Source organism: Centropristis striata, chromosome 5 (assembly GCF_030273125.1).
Source record: "Centropristis striata isolate RG_2023a ecotype Rhode Island chromosome 5, C.striata_1.0, whole genome shotgun sequence".
Lineage (NCBI taxonomy): Eukaryota > Metazoa > Chordata > Actinopteri > Perciformes > Serranidae > Centropristis > Centropristis striata.
The window spans coordinates 30,958,405-30,978,709 of record NC_081521.1 but is presented as its reverse complement, the minus strand read 5'-3'; the positions used below and the strand labels follow the sequence as shown (position 1 = coordinate 30,978,709).

The 20,305-nt window shown below is 38.8% G+C and overlaps 2 protein-coding genes and 1 long non-coding RNA gene across 3 annotated transcripts in view; 2 read left to right on the top strand and 1 right to left on the bottom strand.

Moving 5' to 3' along the window:
- The first annotated feature begins 418 nt into the window (after positions 1–418).
- olfml3a (olfactomedin-like 3a) lies at positions 419–7,289 on the top strand. The gene is made up of 3 exons (XM_059333012.1): positions 419–691; positions 3,075–3,387; positions 5,691–7,289. Exons 1-3 carry the CDS (start codon positions 581–583, stop codon positions 6,473–6,475), a joined length of 1,209 nt encoding a protein of 402 aa, XP_059188995.1. The 5' UTR covers positions 419–580; the 3' UTR covers positions 6,476–7,289.
- Positions 7,290–10,805: 3,516 nt separating this feature from the next.
- syt6a (synaptotagmin VIa) overlaps positions 10,806–20,305 on the bottom strand; it is a 72,571-nt gene continuing 63,071 nt past the window's right edge. Inside the window, exons 4-7 of the mRNA XM_059333011.1 lie at positions 15,970–16,090; positions 14,778–14,949; positions 13,088–13,238; positions 10,806–10,979 (exon numbers count right to left, since the gene is read on the bottom strand). Of these exons, the coding sequence (XP_059188994.1) occupies positions 10,908–10,979; positions 13,088–13,238; positions 14,778–14,949; positions 15,970–16,090 (516 nt within the window). The 3' untranslated portion in view covers positions 10,806–10,907. The remainder of the gene's footprint in view (positions 10,980–13,087; positions 13,239–14,777; positions 14,950–15,969; positions 16,091–20,305) is intronic.
- Positions 11,735–20,305, top strand: part of LOC131971509 (uncharacterized) — a 28,673-nt gene continuing 20,102 nt past the window's right edge. Inside the window, exon 1 of the long non-coding RNA XR_009394392.1 lies at positions 11,735–12,045. This is a non-coding gene — a long non-coding RNA (uncharacterized LOC131971509). The remainder of the gene's footprint in view (positions 12,046–20,305) is intronic.

Sequence of the window (20,305 nt, the reverse complement as noted above, 5' to 3'; positions counted from 1 at the left end):
AGTGCGAAGTAGGGTCATTTTCTCATAGATTTCTATACGATCAGTCCAGTGAAGTCGCCCCCTAATGTAGGTTTAATGCAGTTCTGGATTGGCTTCACTGTCCAGATCCAGAGGGTATGTCTATTTTATACAGTCTATGATTTTACTCATGCACAATAATACTTCTGCAGTTATTAAGTTTAGTTGTGTTCTGTCTGCGCTATAATCCCTCCTTGTTTGCCTGAGACAGTGTGTACAACATGTGCAACAAACACCAACATGCACAGAGTTGAGTGGAGCACATTCACTTTTTTGAGGACAGAGAGGGGTAAGAGGCTCAAGGCTCCTCCCTGAGAGTTTGTGAAAACATTCCAGCAAAGTGAGAACCGTCAAAGAATTGGAAACTCTCAGAGCGGCCTCTTACTTACTCTCTATCCTTCGCACCTCTTTGCACATGAAGTGACACTGTGTCCAAAGTCTTTATAGGTTTGTGTGAAGCTCTGCAGGGTCTACACATCAAGGAGGCGGAAAAAACCCCTGAAGAAGCATCTGAAGTTTGGACAGACAAAGAAACGCAGCTGTCCCCATTGATCGGCTCACAATGAAGCCGGTGTTTGTCCTCCTAGTTTCCACCGCCTGGACTTTCACTGGAGCCCAGTATTACTACCAGGGGCTTATGGATTATCTGGAGAACAGGTTGTTGGCTATTGAGGTAAGAAGCAATATCATGTAAATGACTGATAATTGATCAAATATACTGTAGTTTTCCACGAGTTGTGGCAGCACATATCGTCCTGAATCAGAATCCGGTTTTATTGCCAACTATATTTTCATACACAAGGAATTTGCCATAGTATCTTTAGGCATAACAGTAAATATGTACTCCAAAAGTCAAGGATAATACAGAAACTACAATACAAATAAGACAAAAGATGTTAAATATGTTTTTAAAATGAAAAGAATCTGCAAAATAGTATAAGAATATGTGCAATGTGCAGGGATAATAACCCCTGCCCCCAAAATGTGCATTAATCTAACACATTAAGTCAGATATTTAAAGTAATAATCATTAAAAGATTAGAAACCACAGTTGATATTTTCCTGATTGCCTCCTTTTATGTGAATTTAATGTCTTAAATGATGCAGCCCAATTAATGCAATCTCTGCCCAGCTCATCAACTTTGCAGGGGCCACTGAGGGAGTATCAGTCGATGCACGCAACATGCAGCTTCTGTCCGACAACATTACAATTTCTTCAGCGTTTTAAGGCAATGACACATCAGTAATGAGTACAAGCTTAACCTTTGCTGCCATGATGTGAAACAACACCCAGCATCCTGATAGAAAGATGTGCTCTGCAAAGGCAGAGTGAAGCTGAGTAACAACAAAGTGCCTGAGGGAAGAAATCAAATTACAAAGAGTTCAGTATTGTGTTTATAAAGGGAGGTTATGAGACAGCACCGTTTGTGTAAGGGAAGACTTTTGTTGGCTTATGATATGAAATGCAAGAGGATTACATGTCTGCTTGCCTCTGTGAGTAATTTCAGTGAACTCTCATTTAAATAATTCTTTTAATGTATTCTTTTGGAGTATATTTTCACAGTCAGAATTTTTTCCTTTTCATCCTCTGTGTGGCTGCAAATACGACAATCTTAAAGCTGTTATCCGCATGAAATGAATCGTCTATTTACAGCTAAATCCCACTCTCTTCAGCCCCCTGTGGCTTCCCTCCAGTCTCAATTCCAATATGCTGGTTCGACTTCTGCATTCATATGAACACGACAATTCATCAAACAAGTTTTCATTGAACTTTCATTTCCATTTGACCACAGGCCCACAGCAGGCACGGGCAGAAAATGAAACTGTGGCGGAGGAGACAGTGGAGAAGCCGAACCGTTATTACATCTCGCTCTAAATAATTTTCCTGTCACTCTGGCCATGTCAATCACTGCACTGAGGAACTGTATTTTGTTTGGTGATGTGGTGATGTGATGATGCTTTGATTCAAATAGGGACATTTTATTTTCTGTGATATATTCTGCCTGCCTAGGCAAAATGACTTAGAGTCTACAGTCATGCTAGCAGCTCTGTGATGTTGGAATATGAGCTAAATGCTAACAAAAGGCTACCAACGAGAATGCTCACATGGTGTTTTTTTGCACACAAAAAAAGGATCATGTTCACAATCTTGGTTAAAGATGTTAACATTTAGTAATTAGCACACGGTGACATATCATCACTTTGAGCTGATGTGGCAACATGTTAGCAAGCTGTTGTTTATTTAAGCGTCCAGCCATTATGGAGAAGTAGAACTTCGTAAAAAAACTGAGCAGAACCTGAAGCGCCATGTCGAGAAGTCCAGATCAAAACCGAACATTATTTGCCAGACCCATTGAGTTCAGGTCACTTTCTGAACTGGGAACCATAATTTCCATCCAAAATTTTGGGTCAGTCCATCTTGTGTCTATGTGGTGAGATATGTCATCAGGATGTTAAAAACTGCTCTACTCTGAAGATTAGAAGCATGTGAGGATTGGTAAATGTAGTGAGGTTAGTGACATTCATGACCCCCAGAGGATGAACCATAGCGATCTTGGTAATCCTCTGACTTTTCTTGTAGTATCAGCCTGAAGTTGACTTTTTGTGAAATATCTCAACAACAACTGGATGAATTTTCATGGAATTGAGAGCACACAATAATGTTACCCTAAGAATGACTTAATAGAATAACTCTGAATCCCCTTACTTTTTATATAGCACCACCATCAGGTTAAAATTATATTTTGCCCAATCCTTAATTTATGACCAGAACACCTGCAAAACTTTTCCTTTGTATTTAGTGTTAATGTTAGCATGTGGGCAGGCTAAACTAAGATGGTGAACATAGTAAACGTTATTCCTGTTGGACAGCATGTGAGCATGGTTTTTGTGACTATGTTAGCATGCTGGCATTAGCATTTAAATCAATGCACTACTGTAACCTAACAGGGCTTCTAACATTGAGGCTGGTCAGGTGGCAGCTTGAGCAAAAACCAGCAAAAACCTCACCTGACAGTTTATTATAACTCTTGTTTTGTTCTGCCCATGTCTGGTAGGACCGCATGCAGTTGTGGCATGATCAAACGCACCGCTACCACACAGAGTTTCTGGATTTCAAAAAGCTAACTGCTGAGGCCGCGGATGGGCTGAAGAATGAGCACAGCATGATGTTCAAAGACCTGGAAGGAGCTGCAGTACGAGTTGACCGGGTGGAGCGAGAGATGGATTACGTGGAGACCTGGACTTCCCCTCGGGCCTGTGCGAATAAAGCAGACAAGGTGGTGGAGCAGGGGGCCTGGAGGCTGGAGGAGAGCAGAGGGGAAGAAGAGGAGGAAGAAGACTGGGAGGAGCTGCACTCCAGAGTCTCTGGTGAGCTGCAGGGAAGTACAAACACTCTTCAGCCAACAGTCCTCTGTAAGATGGCTGCGTTTGATCTTTTCATTCATGATGGAGCCCTGGCACAGTCAGAACCTAATGGATATATAAGTTATATGTTCTGCGGTTAAGTTTAGCATTTCACACCACACCAAGCAGAGTCGCTGTCTTGGAAAAGCCATGCCTCTGGAAAATGGGAAACAAACAGAGGACTGTTACAAGTCATTTAACGGAGTGCTTTGAGTCAAGGAGCAGTCATGATTTCCAGGAAAAATGTGGCTTGATGCAACTCAATTTATTTCAACTGAGCTACTCCCCTGCTTGCGCTGTTTGAACACAGCATTTGTTGTTATAATCTTCAGATCCCAAGGCGTTCTGCTACACACAATGCTGAGATATAACTGCTGCAATGACTCATTTACACAGTATTATACATGGAATTATAACCCTTTTTAGAGCATGATGTGGAAAGTTGTAAAACCACATTTTAAACATGTCTTTATATTGTAAGATTTCTCTGAATGTGCACATTAATCCATATCTATATAAAATCTATATTTTTAATTGTTTCCAAAAGCTAAATCAGTGATGATGGATCATTAAATTCCTTTGGTACCATTTATACAAACTCTTCTTCCAAAACCAAATGGAAAAAAATATTGATTCCTTCATTAATCACGCGGACTTAGTAAGGCAGTCGATAGTACATAAATTCATGCAGTAACATCCTAAACGCTCTGTTCAGAATAATAATTGCAGTCATGCTCTACATAATCGAGGGAGATTTCTCTCATTCAGATGTTTCAAATCAAAGTAGGTGATAGTACAAAGCAGAGAAAGGGCTTTTTCTTGTAGTTACTGGGTATAAAATCTCCTGTGCATTTTGTAGCCGTGTCTCTGCAGAGAGGAGGGACAGGAAGCTGCCCTGAGGTCAGTGCTGTTACTCTCCGAGCTCATGTTCGCTCTGCACACAGTGAACCATTGTAAATGTCTGTCAAGTGACCCAAAACAAACTTTACTGCATTGTGGGGACCTATTTTTGATTTGTAAGCATAATGTTAATTTCGCTCCAGGACACATCGGGAGGAGGAACATCCTTTATTTGTGTGTTTTTGTGAGAGCATTGTATTAATCTTCTTTTACAGAGAGCATCTTCATGCTGTCTGTGTGCTGCACTCATAATGAGAGAAAATATGAGTCTGTGTGTCCAATTTCCCCCTCACTGCTTTGAATTTGCTTCAATTTGAAAGAGCCAGATATTAACTGCAGGCTGCAGGCTGCTTGATGTTTTCTAAATGTTAGGTTGCAAATACACATTTCAGCTGAGGAAAGGTACTTTGCTGAGACATGCTAATGGAACTAATCATGCCAGATGCGAGAGAGAAATCTGAAACGAATTATTATATTAACTTCACATCTGTGAAATGTTTTTGTAATAACTGTGTAATGTTTCAAAATAGATAGACATGTAATCTGTGGTGCAGCAGCCTTAAGATACAGTTTTCACATGTGAGATGGATTAAAGTAGGATATTAAATATATCTCTTTAATATTTAATATTTGTGACTGAATAATCATGAACCAAATTCAAGTTTTGATAAAACATCTGTAGGTATTTTACAGTTTAAAACTATAAAACACAAATCAATTCAAAAGATGTGTGTGTTATAAAATATCTCGTCCGTTGATATAAAAAGTTGAAGGCACAGAAAAAATTCTTGCACTTCATATACAAGTTACCTCATTTGGCAATATTGACTTAATATACATTTATTTGAATTAAAATATTAGAGATTATTACTTTAAATCAATTTATTTTTGGATTTCTGGTTTATTTGTAATGAAAGTGTTTTTAATCCTCAATCTCTCTGATAGGCACCTCTTGCTGGCTTCTACTCCATGGCGACGGCAAACTAGACTCATGGGTATTGTAGTATTCTGAGCCGTTCCAAAATGACGTATAAAATCTGACTTTCAGGAAATTCATTCAATTCATTCACTCAAGTGGCCATAACATAAACCTGAGCGCCTGTTATTGTTATCTGGGAGAGTCCTGTCTTTTTTATGTTAAGTAATGCTGAGGCTATCATACTGCTGACTACTTCTAGGCCTTGACCAAAATGGGACGTTTGAAAAGAAAAATTTCACATTTACCATATGTCAGCTGATACAATTACTTTTAATGCCTCTCAAGCTTTCCGTCTTAAAGTCAAACTTCACCCATGAAGGCTTGAAAGGCAAAGCGACAGAACAGTCGTTTCCTTTGAGCTCAAAATCATTCTCTTCTCTCACTGCAGACTGTGTGGAAATCATCTCTGGCATCAGATCAGTGAAGATCCTGAAGAGAGTGGGCAGTCCCAAGGGCATGTGGACCAGAGACCCGAGGTCGTCCAAGGTTTACGTCTTCAACGGGACATCAGGAGACAGTCTCTACCATTTCAACTCAGTACGAGACTTTTCCCGCTTTCCTAGTGTGAACGACAGCCAACAGATCAGGCTTCCGTCTGAATGGAGCGGGCCCGGGAGCGCTGTCTATAATGGCTATTTGTACTACATACAGCAGGAAACTGATACGGACATGCAGGTAGTCAAATTTGACCTGCTGAGTGGTACGATGACAGACGCCGCTATGTTCCCTGTGGAGAGCCGCGCTACTGTTTACAACCTCAACCCAGAAACTGTTGCGGACCTCGCAGCAGATGATGAAGGCCTCTGGCTCTTGTACGCCGCCAGCGACAATGAGCCCAACATTAACCTTGCAAAGATGGACCCCGCCACACTCGATATAGAACAAATCTGGGACACCCGGTGCCCACGAGAGAACGCAGAGGCGGCTTTTGTAGTCTGTGGGACCGTCTATGTCGTTTATAACACCCACACGCCCAGCCGATCCCGAATTCAGTGCCTGTTTGACGTCAATGACATGGTGATCAGCGAGGAGGCTCCCCTGATCTACTTTCCCAGGAGGTACGGAGCCCACGCAAGTCTGAAATACAACCCAGAGGAGAAACAGCTCTACGGCTGGGACGATGGCTACCAAATCATTTACAGACTGAGCATGAAGCGGAAACTCCTGGTGTGACAGCAGGGAGGTGGGGTCGAGTTTTCATAGGCAATGATAAAGAATAGGAGCAGTAAATTTACACATGCTAAGCCAAATGTCTCTCAGTAGCCTGGAGACTCTTCATTCACGGTCGATTTTATACAGATCACCCATAACATCACATATTTTTAAGCAAATGAAATAGCCTTTGAACTATTATTTATTAATTTGATTATTTTCTGTGTGTCATGTACAAAAACCGCCCTGAAAATGCCACTCAGTTAATAAGAGGCTGTCTAGTCTTGCTTGCTATGTGGTGTTTTGTGTCCTCCCTCATTTAAATTGACCATTTAATTCAGGCGGAATCTCATTTCCTTTGTGCTGGCTTTCCTGCTTGTTAAGCAACTGGCTGTGCTGCCATTATATACAGTGTTTTATTACCACAAAACTCACAGTACAGCCCATTTTTGCATAAGTCTTTTAATCAAAGAAAAGAAAATCATATCACATAACTGATAACACATCCATGGGAGAAAAAAACAACAAACTTTTTGTTTCTGTTGTCGATTTTGCTGAAACAAAAGAATGACAATCTGTGGTTGAAATAATGTACGATATTTCAGTTTTCTTTATTACACACTGGGTCACTCATATTGAGAGTCTTGATAATGATCTAGGAACTCATAATAGACTTTCGTCTCAACTAACAACTGCTGATATCGATTACCAGAACATTTTCTCAAACATTTCTATTATTACAAATACAAAATGTTCAATAAAAAATTGGAAATTCAGTGCTATCATAACAGTTGAAAGGGATACAAGATCATATCAAGAAGCATTACAATATTAGGCAAAGCTAGAAGGTTTTAAAACAGTCCATAAACAGAGGCAATTGATTTAACAGGTTTCTTCTACTATGAAAACACACCACATTGTCAGAGAAATATATGACCATTGTAAAGCACATGTTAGAAAACAAAAAAGACGTTATTCAACCACTTGTTTCAACACTAAAATAAGATATTAGAAATCTATGAGAGAGGAAATTCACCATCAAAACAACTGTGTGAATGAGAACAAATTGCAAACTGTCACATTAGTGGAGGGGTGTCGATGCGATGATGGATTACGCCAAGCACGAACAATAATGCACTGACTCAATCCCTCTGTAACAAGTGCCAATTAGAGAAATGTCACTGCTCTGTAGAAGCTGACCTGTCCACCCATCAGCTGCCCCCGCGCTGTCGTCTCAGCCTCACAAACACACACTGAGGTACTAAACAGCCCTCTCTGGGTAGACTCACCCATGAAGGAAATGGCTAAAACAGATCTGGGTCTGCTGAATGCATCTGCTCATGTCCTGATGTCTGGCCCCCAATTTCCCAAACCCTGATATATAGCGTCTTCACTGTACAGTGCACTGAGCTGTAGTATCACTTGTCCTCTGTTGCAGAATCAGGCACCAGAAGTCTAGACCAGTCCAAGCAACAGCCAAGAGCAATTATTGTTACATATCAGATTTAAGTTGCTGCTTAGATAATACAGATGCTGTTCAGCAAATTGTCCTCCAATCGAAAAGACATGAAGAGTACAAATTGCTCCAAATATAATCTGTGAATGTTTCCTGGCAGATATCACACCCACTCTGTACCTTAATATTTCCCAGCCTGTATGTACTGATGATATCAGTGTTTGCCAATTGTAGCAAAACAAAACTACTGCTATTACTGGAGGAAAAAGTGGAGCAAAATCCTCTAAACCAATTTTTTCTTTTATTCACTTCAAAGGTATATTGAACCTTTATTATGTACTATTTTAAATGAAACGCTGTTGCTGTTTTCCATTTGAACAATTACAGCATCAGTTATAAGTAGGGCTAGGTAAAAAAAAATGACAATACCAGTGGCCTTAAAGTGGTACCAATACCAATAGATGACTTCATTTGAAACTTTTGATACCCATCATGTGAATGGAAGCATTCAGTGGTGTAAACTACCACCACAGCTCCTCTCTAGTGTAGTGGTGGTGGCCAAATGATTTCTATACGAATTACACTACACAGTGAACTGCCAACTCACTTTATTATGGATCCCATTGCTTTTCTTGGCAAGAGCCACTCTGTGTAGCATTCAAGTGCAAAGATTGGCCAGGCATCCATGTCATTCATTCCAGTAACAGATTTGTTCCCTGTCCCCTGACCAGTTGGTCAACCTCATTCAATGAGGCTGCTACACAGAGCAGGTCTTGCCTAGAAAAGCAGTGTCATAAATCAAGCGTTGATACACCATGGTCTACTTCAAAACACCATAGACTCTATGGGTTGTAGCTGCAGTGGTAATGGGCTAATCACACGTCGAATTAAAACCAAGAATGGTGATGGTGATTGTGGATACAAAAAGGATCAAATGCATGTATTGTTTGACTGGAAAAGATTTAATACTACTTGGCACTGGGTTTTTTTTTTGGTACTCGTGTGAATTACTGGATGTAGATAGTTGCTATAACCGATTTCAGGTGGCATTCTCCTACCCCTCCACTATCTTTGCAATTTGTTTTGCAGGGGCACCATCCCTACATCGTGATCTTAGCTATGATGCCTAGGATGATTGTGTTTGGTTTAAAGAAATACAAACAAGCCGAAGCTTTTTTTAAAATAAAAATAAAAACATTTTTTCCAGCACCGTGGCGAGAGGGATGGCTATGTAAGACAATTCGGGTACCGATACCCAGCCCTTATTATAGACAATAATCCAGGCCTTAATTGAAATTTTGTGCATCTCTTATTGACTAAAACTGTAAGTGATTGTAAAAAGGGCTATTGATATAGAGGGACCCGTTAAAAGAGTTGTACTGGTGCAAATAAATCTGATACAAGAGCTTTGCTGCTGTCTTTTTCTTAATCTTCAAAAATAATCAATTAACCACATGTTGCCAATCTAGCATCTGGGTGGCAAATTCAAACACATGTTCTCCCTGTACAACAGTATGATTAATGATAAACATCAAGAAAGTTGCATGTTTCTAAGTTCAAAAGACGAATATGTTCACCTTTTTTCAGAGTTTAGGTTTTTCTCAATCATCACCACCAACAAAGCTACATATATTCAAAATGTCATTATATAGATTTTTTTTTTAATCTTCACCTGTAGTTATATCTTTTCTGGTTAGAAAAACAAAACATACATACAGTAACCTGCAGACGGCTGTACATGAAACTATACACATCCACCAAAACCTGTTCAGAAAAAAAGAAAAGAGGAGACAAGGAAGTGCTTTTGAACAGTGTTTTTCTGAAGGAAAACATGAGTGTTTGTATGAGTTTTCATTTGGAAGAAAAGGGTGAGAATTGCGCAAAAGCAAACATCAAACAGAGACGGAGGTAAAGTGTGCTCGCGTGTTCCCTGTTTACAGAAACCTCCATCGACAAAAAGCTTTTTTTTGCAATCATTTTTCTAACTTTCCTTTTTAATCTGGCTTTTAGTTATTGTGTTCACTAAGCTATTTGTGCCTTTGTCAGGTAGTTTAAAGCTTCTACTTTTTGTATTGAAAATTGAAAAAGATTGAAAAGATTGTTTTTTAGAATTGAAATCAGTATAAACACTGCAGCCAATTTGCTCTTGTGTGAATACCAATAATGTTGTTATTCCCTCGACCTCGCTACATAAAACTTCTTGGCTGCTCGTTTAAACACACTAAAGCTTGAGCCTGATCCATTTTCTCCTCAATGAGCTGCAGATCAGATAATTGCTTATGTTATTGATGAAATTGGAAGTACAGTGAACTCAGCTGGAGCTTTGAAATTTCAGTTTTGCTATTCACAGACAATAACGACGAATGGAGCAGTTTAACATCTAATAGTTCCAAAATGCTACAGTTCAGTATGATTTTTATGCTAATACAGCACTGGAAATTCAATGAGAGAGAGCTGGAGAGTTTTGAAATAGCTTCAGATCCAGTTTAAGTCTCTTTTCTTCCCTGGACGTGTCCTCCGCTGTGAAACTTCCGCAGCTCTCGTGGAGCTACATCCGAGTTTATCTATCAAAGAGTCTCTGCAGCACAAAACTGAATCTTCAGTGTTTGGAAAGTCTGCATGTGAGGACAATCAGATTCCTTCACCTAAGCTCGGACAGCCCAATATTAAACGTCTGCAGCCTGGATGTCCAGCAAATCGCTTCTGAGGAACACCGAGGGCAGCTTTGGGTCATCACAACACCCACATTTTAAACCCGAAAAGACTGTGCTTCACACAACTAACTGACTTGACAGTGGTCCTAGATCAGTTCTTGGGAGTGCTCTGGGACTAGACTTGAGGAAGGGAGGGACAGTTAGGGAGAGAGAGAGAGAGAGAGAGAGAGAGAGAGAGAGAGAGACAGTGGGGTTGTGTTTCTCCTCGATCATACAGACAGGAAGTGGATCAGCAGGAGGGAGGAAACCCCCTTCTGGGCTGCTGGGTCACAGGTGGCTCTGCTCAGGGACTAGCGGGGGGCCTGGGTGAGGGGCAGGAGCCTTGGCTGTCAAAGCTGGCTGTCCTCGCCTTCCACTGCAGGACACACAGACACAAGGAAATGATTCATAACGCATATGGTGCAGCACTGTCACTCTCAGGTCACTTTCAACACAGGGCAAATATGAGTATAAAGATACCAGTGTTTCAGGAATATAAGGGCAGGTTTTTATTTAATTTTCACATTTAGTATAGTACAGAATTTTTTTTTATAATAAGCACAACATGCCATATGCCTTGCCATATCTCTACACTGTCAATCAATGTGTGCTGTGTGCGTGTCTATGTGCGTGTGTGTGCATGTATGTGTATGTGTACATACAGATGTGTATGTGAGGATGGGAGGGGTGGGTTTTGTCATTTTTATTGTCTGTTTTTATTCTTATTTTTTGTAAAGCACTTTGTGTTGCATTTATATGTATGAAAAGAGCTATATAAATGAAGTTTGATTGATTGTTTGAACATTCAACCCTTTCTTTGATAAATGACGTAAATGACTGAGAATTGGCACAGACATCATAATAAAAGAGACTGAAAACATTCATTCAAGGAATATAAACTCTTCACACACAATGTTGTCAGCACCTTTGGTCTTCACAATATCAAAACTACAAAAACAAAAGCCCTGTCCTCTTATGCCCCAAATAAAATAGAAAGCATTATCAAAGTATATGTTTCAAAAATACATATATTCAATAAAGAAATAAAATATAAGAACAATGTTGATGATGAATTGTTAATATTTTTTTCAACACGAAAAAAAGTCAATAATATATTTTGTCACTATTGTTCCCATAATGCTTCGGGGGATGTAAACAGGAAGGATAAAGTTAAACTGGCCTACAACTTGAGCCACATTTTCTTTTGACATAGATATTTGTCCACGATGTGGGACATTAGCAGCATTAAACACCAAATTAGCTAAAAAAATAAATAATCATGAATGTACAGACAACTATCACTGTTTAACTTTGATAATGAAGAAAACCTAAAAACGGGAAGATTTTTAGGCAAGTTCTGGATTTATGAAAAACGTCTTTTTTCTACGCGGATTTATGGACGTTTACTCGCAACATCGGGGATAATGATATCTTCAGAAAGAGTAAGTCATGTTGATTCCAAAAAGATGTGTATTGTGTCTGTGTGTTCAGATTTGAGTGACTTACGTTATTTGTTAGCTTACGTTAATTGCCAGTATTTTACATTAATTGTACCAACTGTCAAGCAACAGCTGATGTACGGCAACCCCATTTGGACAAACCACGGAACTGTAGTGCACCATAATAGCCTACTAGACAATGTACTCATAATAATGGCAAAATAAGCTACTAGGTTACTATAAGTTACACCAGGGATGGGCAATTTAAATGCTGGAGGGAGCCACAATTTTTCAGCGACACTACCACAGGACCACATATACGACCGGGCACTTAACCAGATAAGATGAAACTGCAATTTTCAATATGTTTACAGTGCAGTAACTTGCTTAAATGCATGTTTAACAGCATAAATAGGAATACAAAAGGTAAAATAAATAAATTGATTTTTCATTTAGGCAAAGTACAGTCACAACATGAACGATACAAATATAATGAACAGAGAAGGATCGAAATCAAGCACAACAGAAAACCAACCGAGAACAAGACAGCAAATAAATAAATAAATATATACACTAAAAAATAAAAACAAAAAGACACAGACAGGACACATAACCTGCACCAGTTCACGGAGTACTATACATACAAAGTGGCCAATTAAGCCGTTTCACATAAGAAAAAAATGGCTGCCAAACTGCATCGAATTTTCCACTGTACTATCCTGTATTGTGTATCTTATCTTTTCTATTTTGAGAAAATGCATGACCTCACAAATCTACCTGCCAAAAGAGGGGGGACGCTTACTCTTCCAGTTCAAAAGAATAAGACGCCTTGCTAGAAGGGTTGAGTAGGCACACTGCTTAAAAGTGTGGGTTACAACCACATGCAGTAGACTTTGTTTGTTGACTCATGATTCCTCTCAAAATCTCCCCACAATTTGATTAAATCGGTTGGAATTACAACCTAAGTGCCTGACTCCTCATCCTAAATAAATATGTCCACGTTTACAGAATACTCCTTTAAAAATGACTCCAGACTCAAACCTACCTCTTTCTCAGACTTCTTGGACTCCAGCAGGGGGTGCCAGTGTGCAATGGGCTTGCGTGGATAAGCCAGCATTTCGTTCCAGTGGTCCCTGCCAAGTCCCTCGGCATGACATCCAACCCTCATCACACCAATGATCTCATTATGACCTACCCTGTGGACACACACACACACACACACACACACACACACACACACACACACTGTATGAATACATCTGACCTAACCTGACAAGACATCTCATACATCAAATTGTGGTTTCTAATTGCAAGAAGGGCATTTTGTGATAAAAGGAGACACATTTGAATGTGGGTGTCCTGTCGATTTGATACAGTGACTCTGCAGCTGATTGTCTCTGTGACACCAGAATTGACTCATCTCAGGAAGGAGGTCTTTGCAGCTTTGACACTATTTGAAGTGTAAATGAAAGACCTGCTAATCCCTTATTATTAGCACAACCTGATTTGAAGAGCAGAGATAAAGAAAACACAGGAGGCTAGGTTTGGAAATAGTGTCTGCTCCTTTTATGCTACACAGTAAAAAAAACAGTCTGACCTTTTAACACACATGATCTCATTCTGTCAGCTGTCTGCGCTACATCTGCTTTTCTCTTTCCTGTTATAGCTGCACATACTGTAAAGGAGTGGAGTGCACCACTCTTCTCAAGAACTACAATTTGAAAATGAGGAATATAATCAAAAGAAAACATGTCATTAAAGATCCTGTCCAGACAAATTTCCACAAAAAGCAGCTAATAAAAAAGTCTTAATATATAGGCTTTCTATTCAAAACCCTGTCTCCTCTTAATTACATTTTGGGGGAAACATATTTTCTTACAGTTTACACTCGCAGTTCTAAATGTGGTTAAAGGTGTAGCTAACAAAACTACTTAGTTATGTTTATTAAAAGGAAAAACTTTCTTCATAATTTAGCCAAACAGGATGGAATTTTAAGTGTGTGACAAACAGATTAAAATTGTGAAATATGTAAAAAAAAAAAAAAAAAAAAAAAGTGACATGAGATCAAGCTTACACTCACCCTACTTTAGTCTTTTGAGCTCTGTCTCACAAATATGCATCACTTTCTAAAAAAAAAAGGTCTGAATGGAAATGTGGACTTTTTCATTTGGAAGGTGAGAAACTACAAACTAACAGGGTGGAAAACGAACGACCCTGTTTCATTTAAAAAGTTAGTATTGGACACAGAATGCCTGCCTCCGTCACTAAAAAATCCGTTCTCAGTGTTTGTGTGCTGTAGGTTTCAAGTTTCATGTTTGTGCAAATTACATATTGGATGACGATTTGCACCAAAATTATGCTCTTACAAACACCAATTCATATTAATGAAAAACAGAATGCAGCGATTTGCAAATCCTCTGCAATCTACACATTTAATTGACTACAAAGTACAGAGACAAGATATCTAATCCTCAAAATGGAAACTTTTGCTTTTAAAAAAAAAAAAAATCTGAATTTAATGCATTCTTTTTTAATTTAAGTTTTATACAACGGCCAACCTTTTTTGTATGTAAATTATTTAAACTTTAGAGAGAAACTTTCCATCTTTCACAGATGAATGCACAAACACAATTCTGCATAGTGAAGGTAAAACATCCACAAAAAACAAAACAAACAACATTTTATTCACTGTCCTGATCTGCTGGTTTCACATGAGATGTTTGGTTTGTACGTACAAGTCGTAGTCCATGACAGAGATGTGCAGGCTGACATGGTCCATACTGTCTGGCGGGATGTCAAAGATAATGGCCTCATTGTAGGTGGGATTCAGAGTGTTCTTCTTTATGCTCGTCTTCTTCTTTTTCAAACGTCTCCCGTCACATATGAGCGACACTTTGACATAGGGATCTAATTGTGGTGAGAAGAAAAGGAGTGACTTTATCTCAACAGGAAGTGCTGATAATAGAAACATCATGTTCCAAGTTGTTCATCTTTTTTTTAGGAAACTGCAAGAGCAGATTACCGTGGCTTGTTACAGAACAGAGCTTTTACAAATGTCTGCCTTGACTGTCAAAACATCTTCAAAGATATCTGTAAAGATAGAGCCATCAGTGGCCTAATTCATCACCCAGTGTGTGTTTTTTTTTTGTACTTAAGCATGAAAGCAACCCTGGAGGACCTGGCATTGGTAATGTGCATAAAAGTAGATGAGTCAACGGCTTGTGTAAACACAGAGCATGAGAGGCCATAGATAGCTTAAACAGCACGACTAAGAAAGCTTCCTGATGAATGTTGATTTCAATCTTCATCCGTCAGAAGCAAATCGCCTCGTATTATCCATTATGCCATGTTTCAGTCAGATGTGAGCTGCACTAAATCTATAAACAACAAACAAGAGTGCTTGCTTTGCAGCCTAATATGCTTGAAGGCACAGTTTTACTGCTACTGTTTTATGATGCACAGATTGGAATAACAACAGACAGCGACAACTAAAAAAAATAAAAAAAGGGGACTCGTTGGGCTTTAATTGTGAAATATCATTAAACATGGGAAGGAAAAAATAACTCTGAATTACACCTGAACCCTGGCATTTAATGCACAATAAATGTCACGTTATACAAGTGATATTAGTAGTGGAATGGGAAAGTGGAACAGCAGTCTATTACAATAAACAGACCGCCTGCAACTATTTGCTGACAATGTCTTAATATTGCAAGTGTTGAATATTAATAACTGCTGAAATAAACAGAACGCAGCAGTAGACACGGCTCTCCACTGTTTGTTCACTTTATCTGACACGCTTACAATTGGATATTCAAAGGGGGGATCATTCATTTTGAGCCACTGAGCACACACACACACACACACACACACACACATGGTTGCAAACACACACACACACACACACACACACACACACAAACACACCTGAGTATCCAGTGATGTCCATGGCCTTGAGGTTTCTGCACTTGATGACAGTAAGTGTGAGTCTGCCTGCGGTGGGCAGGTAGCATAGTGAGAACATGATCTCCCCAAGGTCGACACTTTCCTGTGAAAAACACACACACAAGCAAAAGAAAAATCTCTTTCAGTTTCACATTTACATTCGATGCAGATGACCAAATGTCAGGTACAACGAGTGTCTCATCCTCAAGGCCTGTTTCATCGTCTGTGAACGCTCGAGTACACAGTCAGCGAAGCAGACAGTGAAGACCAGGGATGGAAGAAATACTCAGATCTTTTACTTTAGTGAAGAAGTACTGTGTTACAAATAAAAGTGCTGCATTCAAACTCTTACTTTAGAAAAAGTACAAAAGTATTAGCATCATAATATACTTTATTTACCAAAAGTACTCATGCAGAATTAATATTAATATTACTGGATTATAATTAATGATGCATTCAAGGGTACACCACTTTAATGATACAGCTGGTAAATGTGATTTTACAGGAATATTTCTCTCTTAAAATGTCCATTTGGATATCAAATATTTGACACATGTTAAATGAAATTTGTAAAAAAAAAAAAAAAAGTTGTCTTTCATGCATGGCTTCAAGTTTTATGGAGAATCTGAAAATGACTGAAAACGTAAATCCTTAACAATTTGAATTAAGTGGAGACCAGGTTTAAGCAAAACTACATCAACATATCAGTTTCAAACTCTCACACAACTCATGCAATATAATCTACGTCTAATTTATCCAGTCAGATGCTCAGTACTTTCAAAATGCATATTTGCCAGAATCTTACTATCAAACATTTTTGCTACAACATTCTCAAGCTTGTGCAGGCGTGCCAATTCATATGAGTAGCAGTAGTCAGATTGGAGTATGGAGTGTATGATGTTGTTGTTTTGAAGTTCTTTGTCTTTGGATTCTTTTGTTAAAGAGAGATGGGTAGATTTCTGTGATAATATGAAAATGTATTAGTTGATTCATATAAATTAACTAAAGTGATCAATAATATTAGAGTATAGTAATAATAATAATAATAATAATAATAATAATAGAGTAATAAGTACAACATTTCCCTCTGTTATGTAGTGGAGTAGAAGTAGAAAGTAACATAAAGTTACGTATAAGTAACTAAAAATTGTACTCAAAGGACCAGTATGTTAGTGGGATCTATGGGCCACATGCTTGGAAAGATTGGAAAGGGAGGGGTGAGGGGTGGGTTATTCAGTTGTTTACAGTCTGCAACCTCACACATTGATGCTGCTAAATTCTACACACTGCTCCTTTAAGTACAGCACTCAAATTATATAACTATACTTTCCACACTGACAATAACCATTGCGTCTCATCCTCCGCTTCTGGGATCAGTACTACATTTTGTTTATATTCTGCTAGAGCACAGTCCCTGGGGACTAGCAAACACATTACTATGTTTATTTGTACAACTGGGTTATGTGTTATCCCTTTTATCATTAAAAACATGGTATATTTTATATGTGGCCTCTTGTTTCCACAAATAATAAAATCATATGGCCACAGTTGAGACTACTAAACTAGCTAATTAGAGCGCAGACTACACACAGAGGTGTATAAAAAGTGGTAATATGATGCAAAATAATGCAACTTCTCTATTTGCATTTTTGGCTGAAAAGAAACGGCATTATGAGTTTGTTGTTTGGTTAGTGCAGCCTTGTTTTTCATCAGGCTCAGGAGGGAAGCAGTTAAGTTTTTAAAGACAAATGGATAATATTTGTTGTAAAGCACAGGGCACGAGAACCAGTTATTGCCATTTCTTAACGAAGGACAATAAAAATGTAGATGTAAATATGCTTTCTGCAGAGATTTATAAAAGATGATTGACACCACTCCTATGACTGTTTGTTTACTGCAGAGATGTCGAGCATAGCTTAGGTTAGCTTAGCTTGTGTGAATGATTTCAGACTGGAGCCTGTGATTTCTTTATCCGTCTCTTTATTCTGTGCTGTTTTTGTCAATGTTTTTATTATCTTTGAACTTCAACTACCTTCTCTGACCTGTACAGCACTTTGGTCAGCATGAGTTGTTTTTAAATCTGCTTTAAAAAATAAATTTGGCTTGACTAGCTTAGCATGAAGATTGTTCAATAAAGCAGTGTGTCCAAAGGCCTGGTTACACCTGAGAGTGGAAGAGGATTGTGCTCATTTGATTTTATTAGGGTTGTATTGAAGAGAGGAAAAGCTCCCTGAGCTGTAAAGATGTCGATATCTTTGTCGTTAATGAGCCAATAAGACACACAGTATTTGTACCACTGACTCTCTGTTGCTTTCTTTATACAATTGCTGTTAATGCTCTGACAGAGGATGTTATATTTAAGTCGATTGCGCAACATGGCTAAGTGTCGTTTTTACTTTTTTTTGTGTACAAAGTAAACAAATGAGATTCAGGGTTACAAATAGTGGTTAGAGGTGGATGAAATCAGATTCAGAAGATTCTTTTTTAAAGGTTTAAGTGTAAATTAAGGTTAAAGTGTAAATGAATTGTTAATAATTTTTATGATTAAAAGGAAGAAAAAAAGGTCTTCTATCAGAAATGTTCATTTTCGTCTGAGCTGGCGGGAGGTTCCGGTCAGCGTCTGGGTTTGATTGGCAGCAGCTTGCAGGCTCCCAGAGAGCCTGTGTTATTTAGACAGTCTATGGTTAAATCACAGGGATCATGGTCAGACAGCATGTTGTTAGGGGTATTTAAGAGAAGGGCCACACCAGCATTTAAATGGACCAAAGTGAAATGTGTTGGTGAGTTTCCAAAGTAAGATCAGGCACAGCACCTAAAGTTAACATGCTGCTTAATGTGCTGCAACTGAGCAGCTAATTAGCTGTCGAGCCTGCAAACTGACGTCAGCAGTGAACTTTTCCACTGTGAATGTTTGTTTGGTTGCTCATTGAGCAGGCTTAAGTGCAGGATAAGATATCGTTTTTGTTTGTAAGAGGGAGATTTTAGCAGCTAATGTGGGTTGTTGTGCCTCTGGTGTTGTGCAGCAGGTTGCTGTCTGCCTCAGTGTGACCGTCTGTTCTGCTTCTTGATGAACACTGCTTTATTCAAGATTTTGTTAGCTGTATTAAAATAAGGTGCAGAAATGGTGGGCACCATCATTATACCAAAAAATATGAAAATTTGTGTGATTCTCAGAGCAGATATGAATGCTGTAGTAGACAAACAAATGCAATTCAATTTGAAGGAGCTAGCTTCTTCCCCCTGCTTTCAGTCTTTACGCTAAGCTAAGCTAATCATCAGCCGTAGCTCCATAGTTTACATTTACATTTAGTCCTTTAGCAGACGCTTTTATCCAAAGCGACTTACAGGAAAAAAGGGAAACAATCAAGGTGTAGTGCAATAAGAGTCATTAGTACAGTAATAATTGTTAGTGACAATTTGTTTAGGGGGTAGAATTGTCGTGTGGTGATAATTAATGCACAGTCATGCATGAGTTTGAGCTTCTCATCTAACAAGCATTTCTTGAAGAGTGAATTGTAAAGTTATTGCTTTTATACCCTGATGCACCTGTGGACAAGAAACTGAAGAGCACGAGAGCAATTTAATTTAGAAGAGATCGCTTAACAACTGGGCTTCACTTCAAGTCTTTGAGGTTATTTAGCTGTCAGTTTCTCCTTGAAACAATTAGGTTTTTTTCTAAATTCATGGCCGACTCCCAATCAACTCTTATGCCAAACAAGCGAATTTCATTACTCTTATTGCAGTTTTCATTAAATTAGGACAGAAAAAAATACAACTTCTTATTACATTTCCAGATGTCATCATTACTCAAGACATAAAATGAAAATGTAAAAACGGAGAGGCAATCAAATTTGCAGTCTCAACATAATGCAACCCAAATTACCATTAGTGTTAGAAAAATATTTAGAGACTTCTAACACCAAGTTCCCTCATGTAGGAATGTTTCCTATAGTTGAAATTACTTTTGAGACAAGCACAACCGGTCTAGTAAAATGCCACGTGAGACAGTCCTATATGAGTCCCTACTGAGCTAATGAAAGTCCTGTTATCTGCCCCATGTGAGATGGTAGCCCTCTTCTATAAACAGTATTAAGGTCTCATCAGCCCCTAATCACTCCGAATGAGTTTGGTGAGAACCTCAATGATTGGCAAATCCCAACACAACTGTCTTAGCGCTGCAGTCTTAATGTCTCTTCACACATGCAGCTGCGATTTGGCTTTCTCCGCTGTGGAAGTGAGGGATTTCGTTTGAAGGGTGTGAAGGTTCAGCCATAATGTGAGAGCGCAGCAGAAATGTCAAGTGTTGTAAAAGCATGAA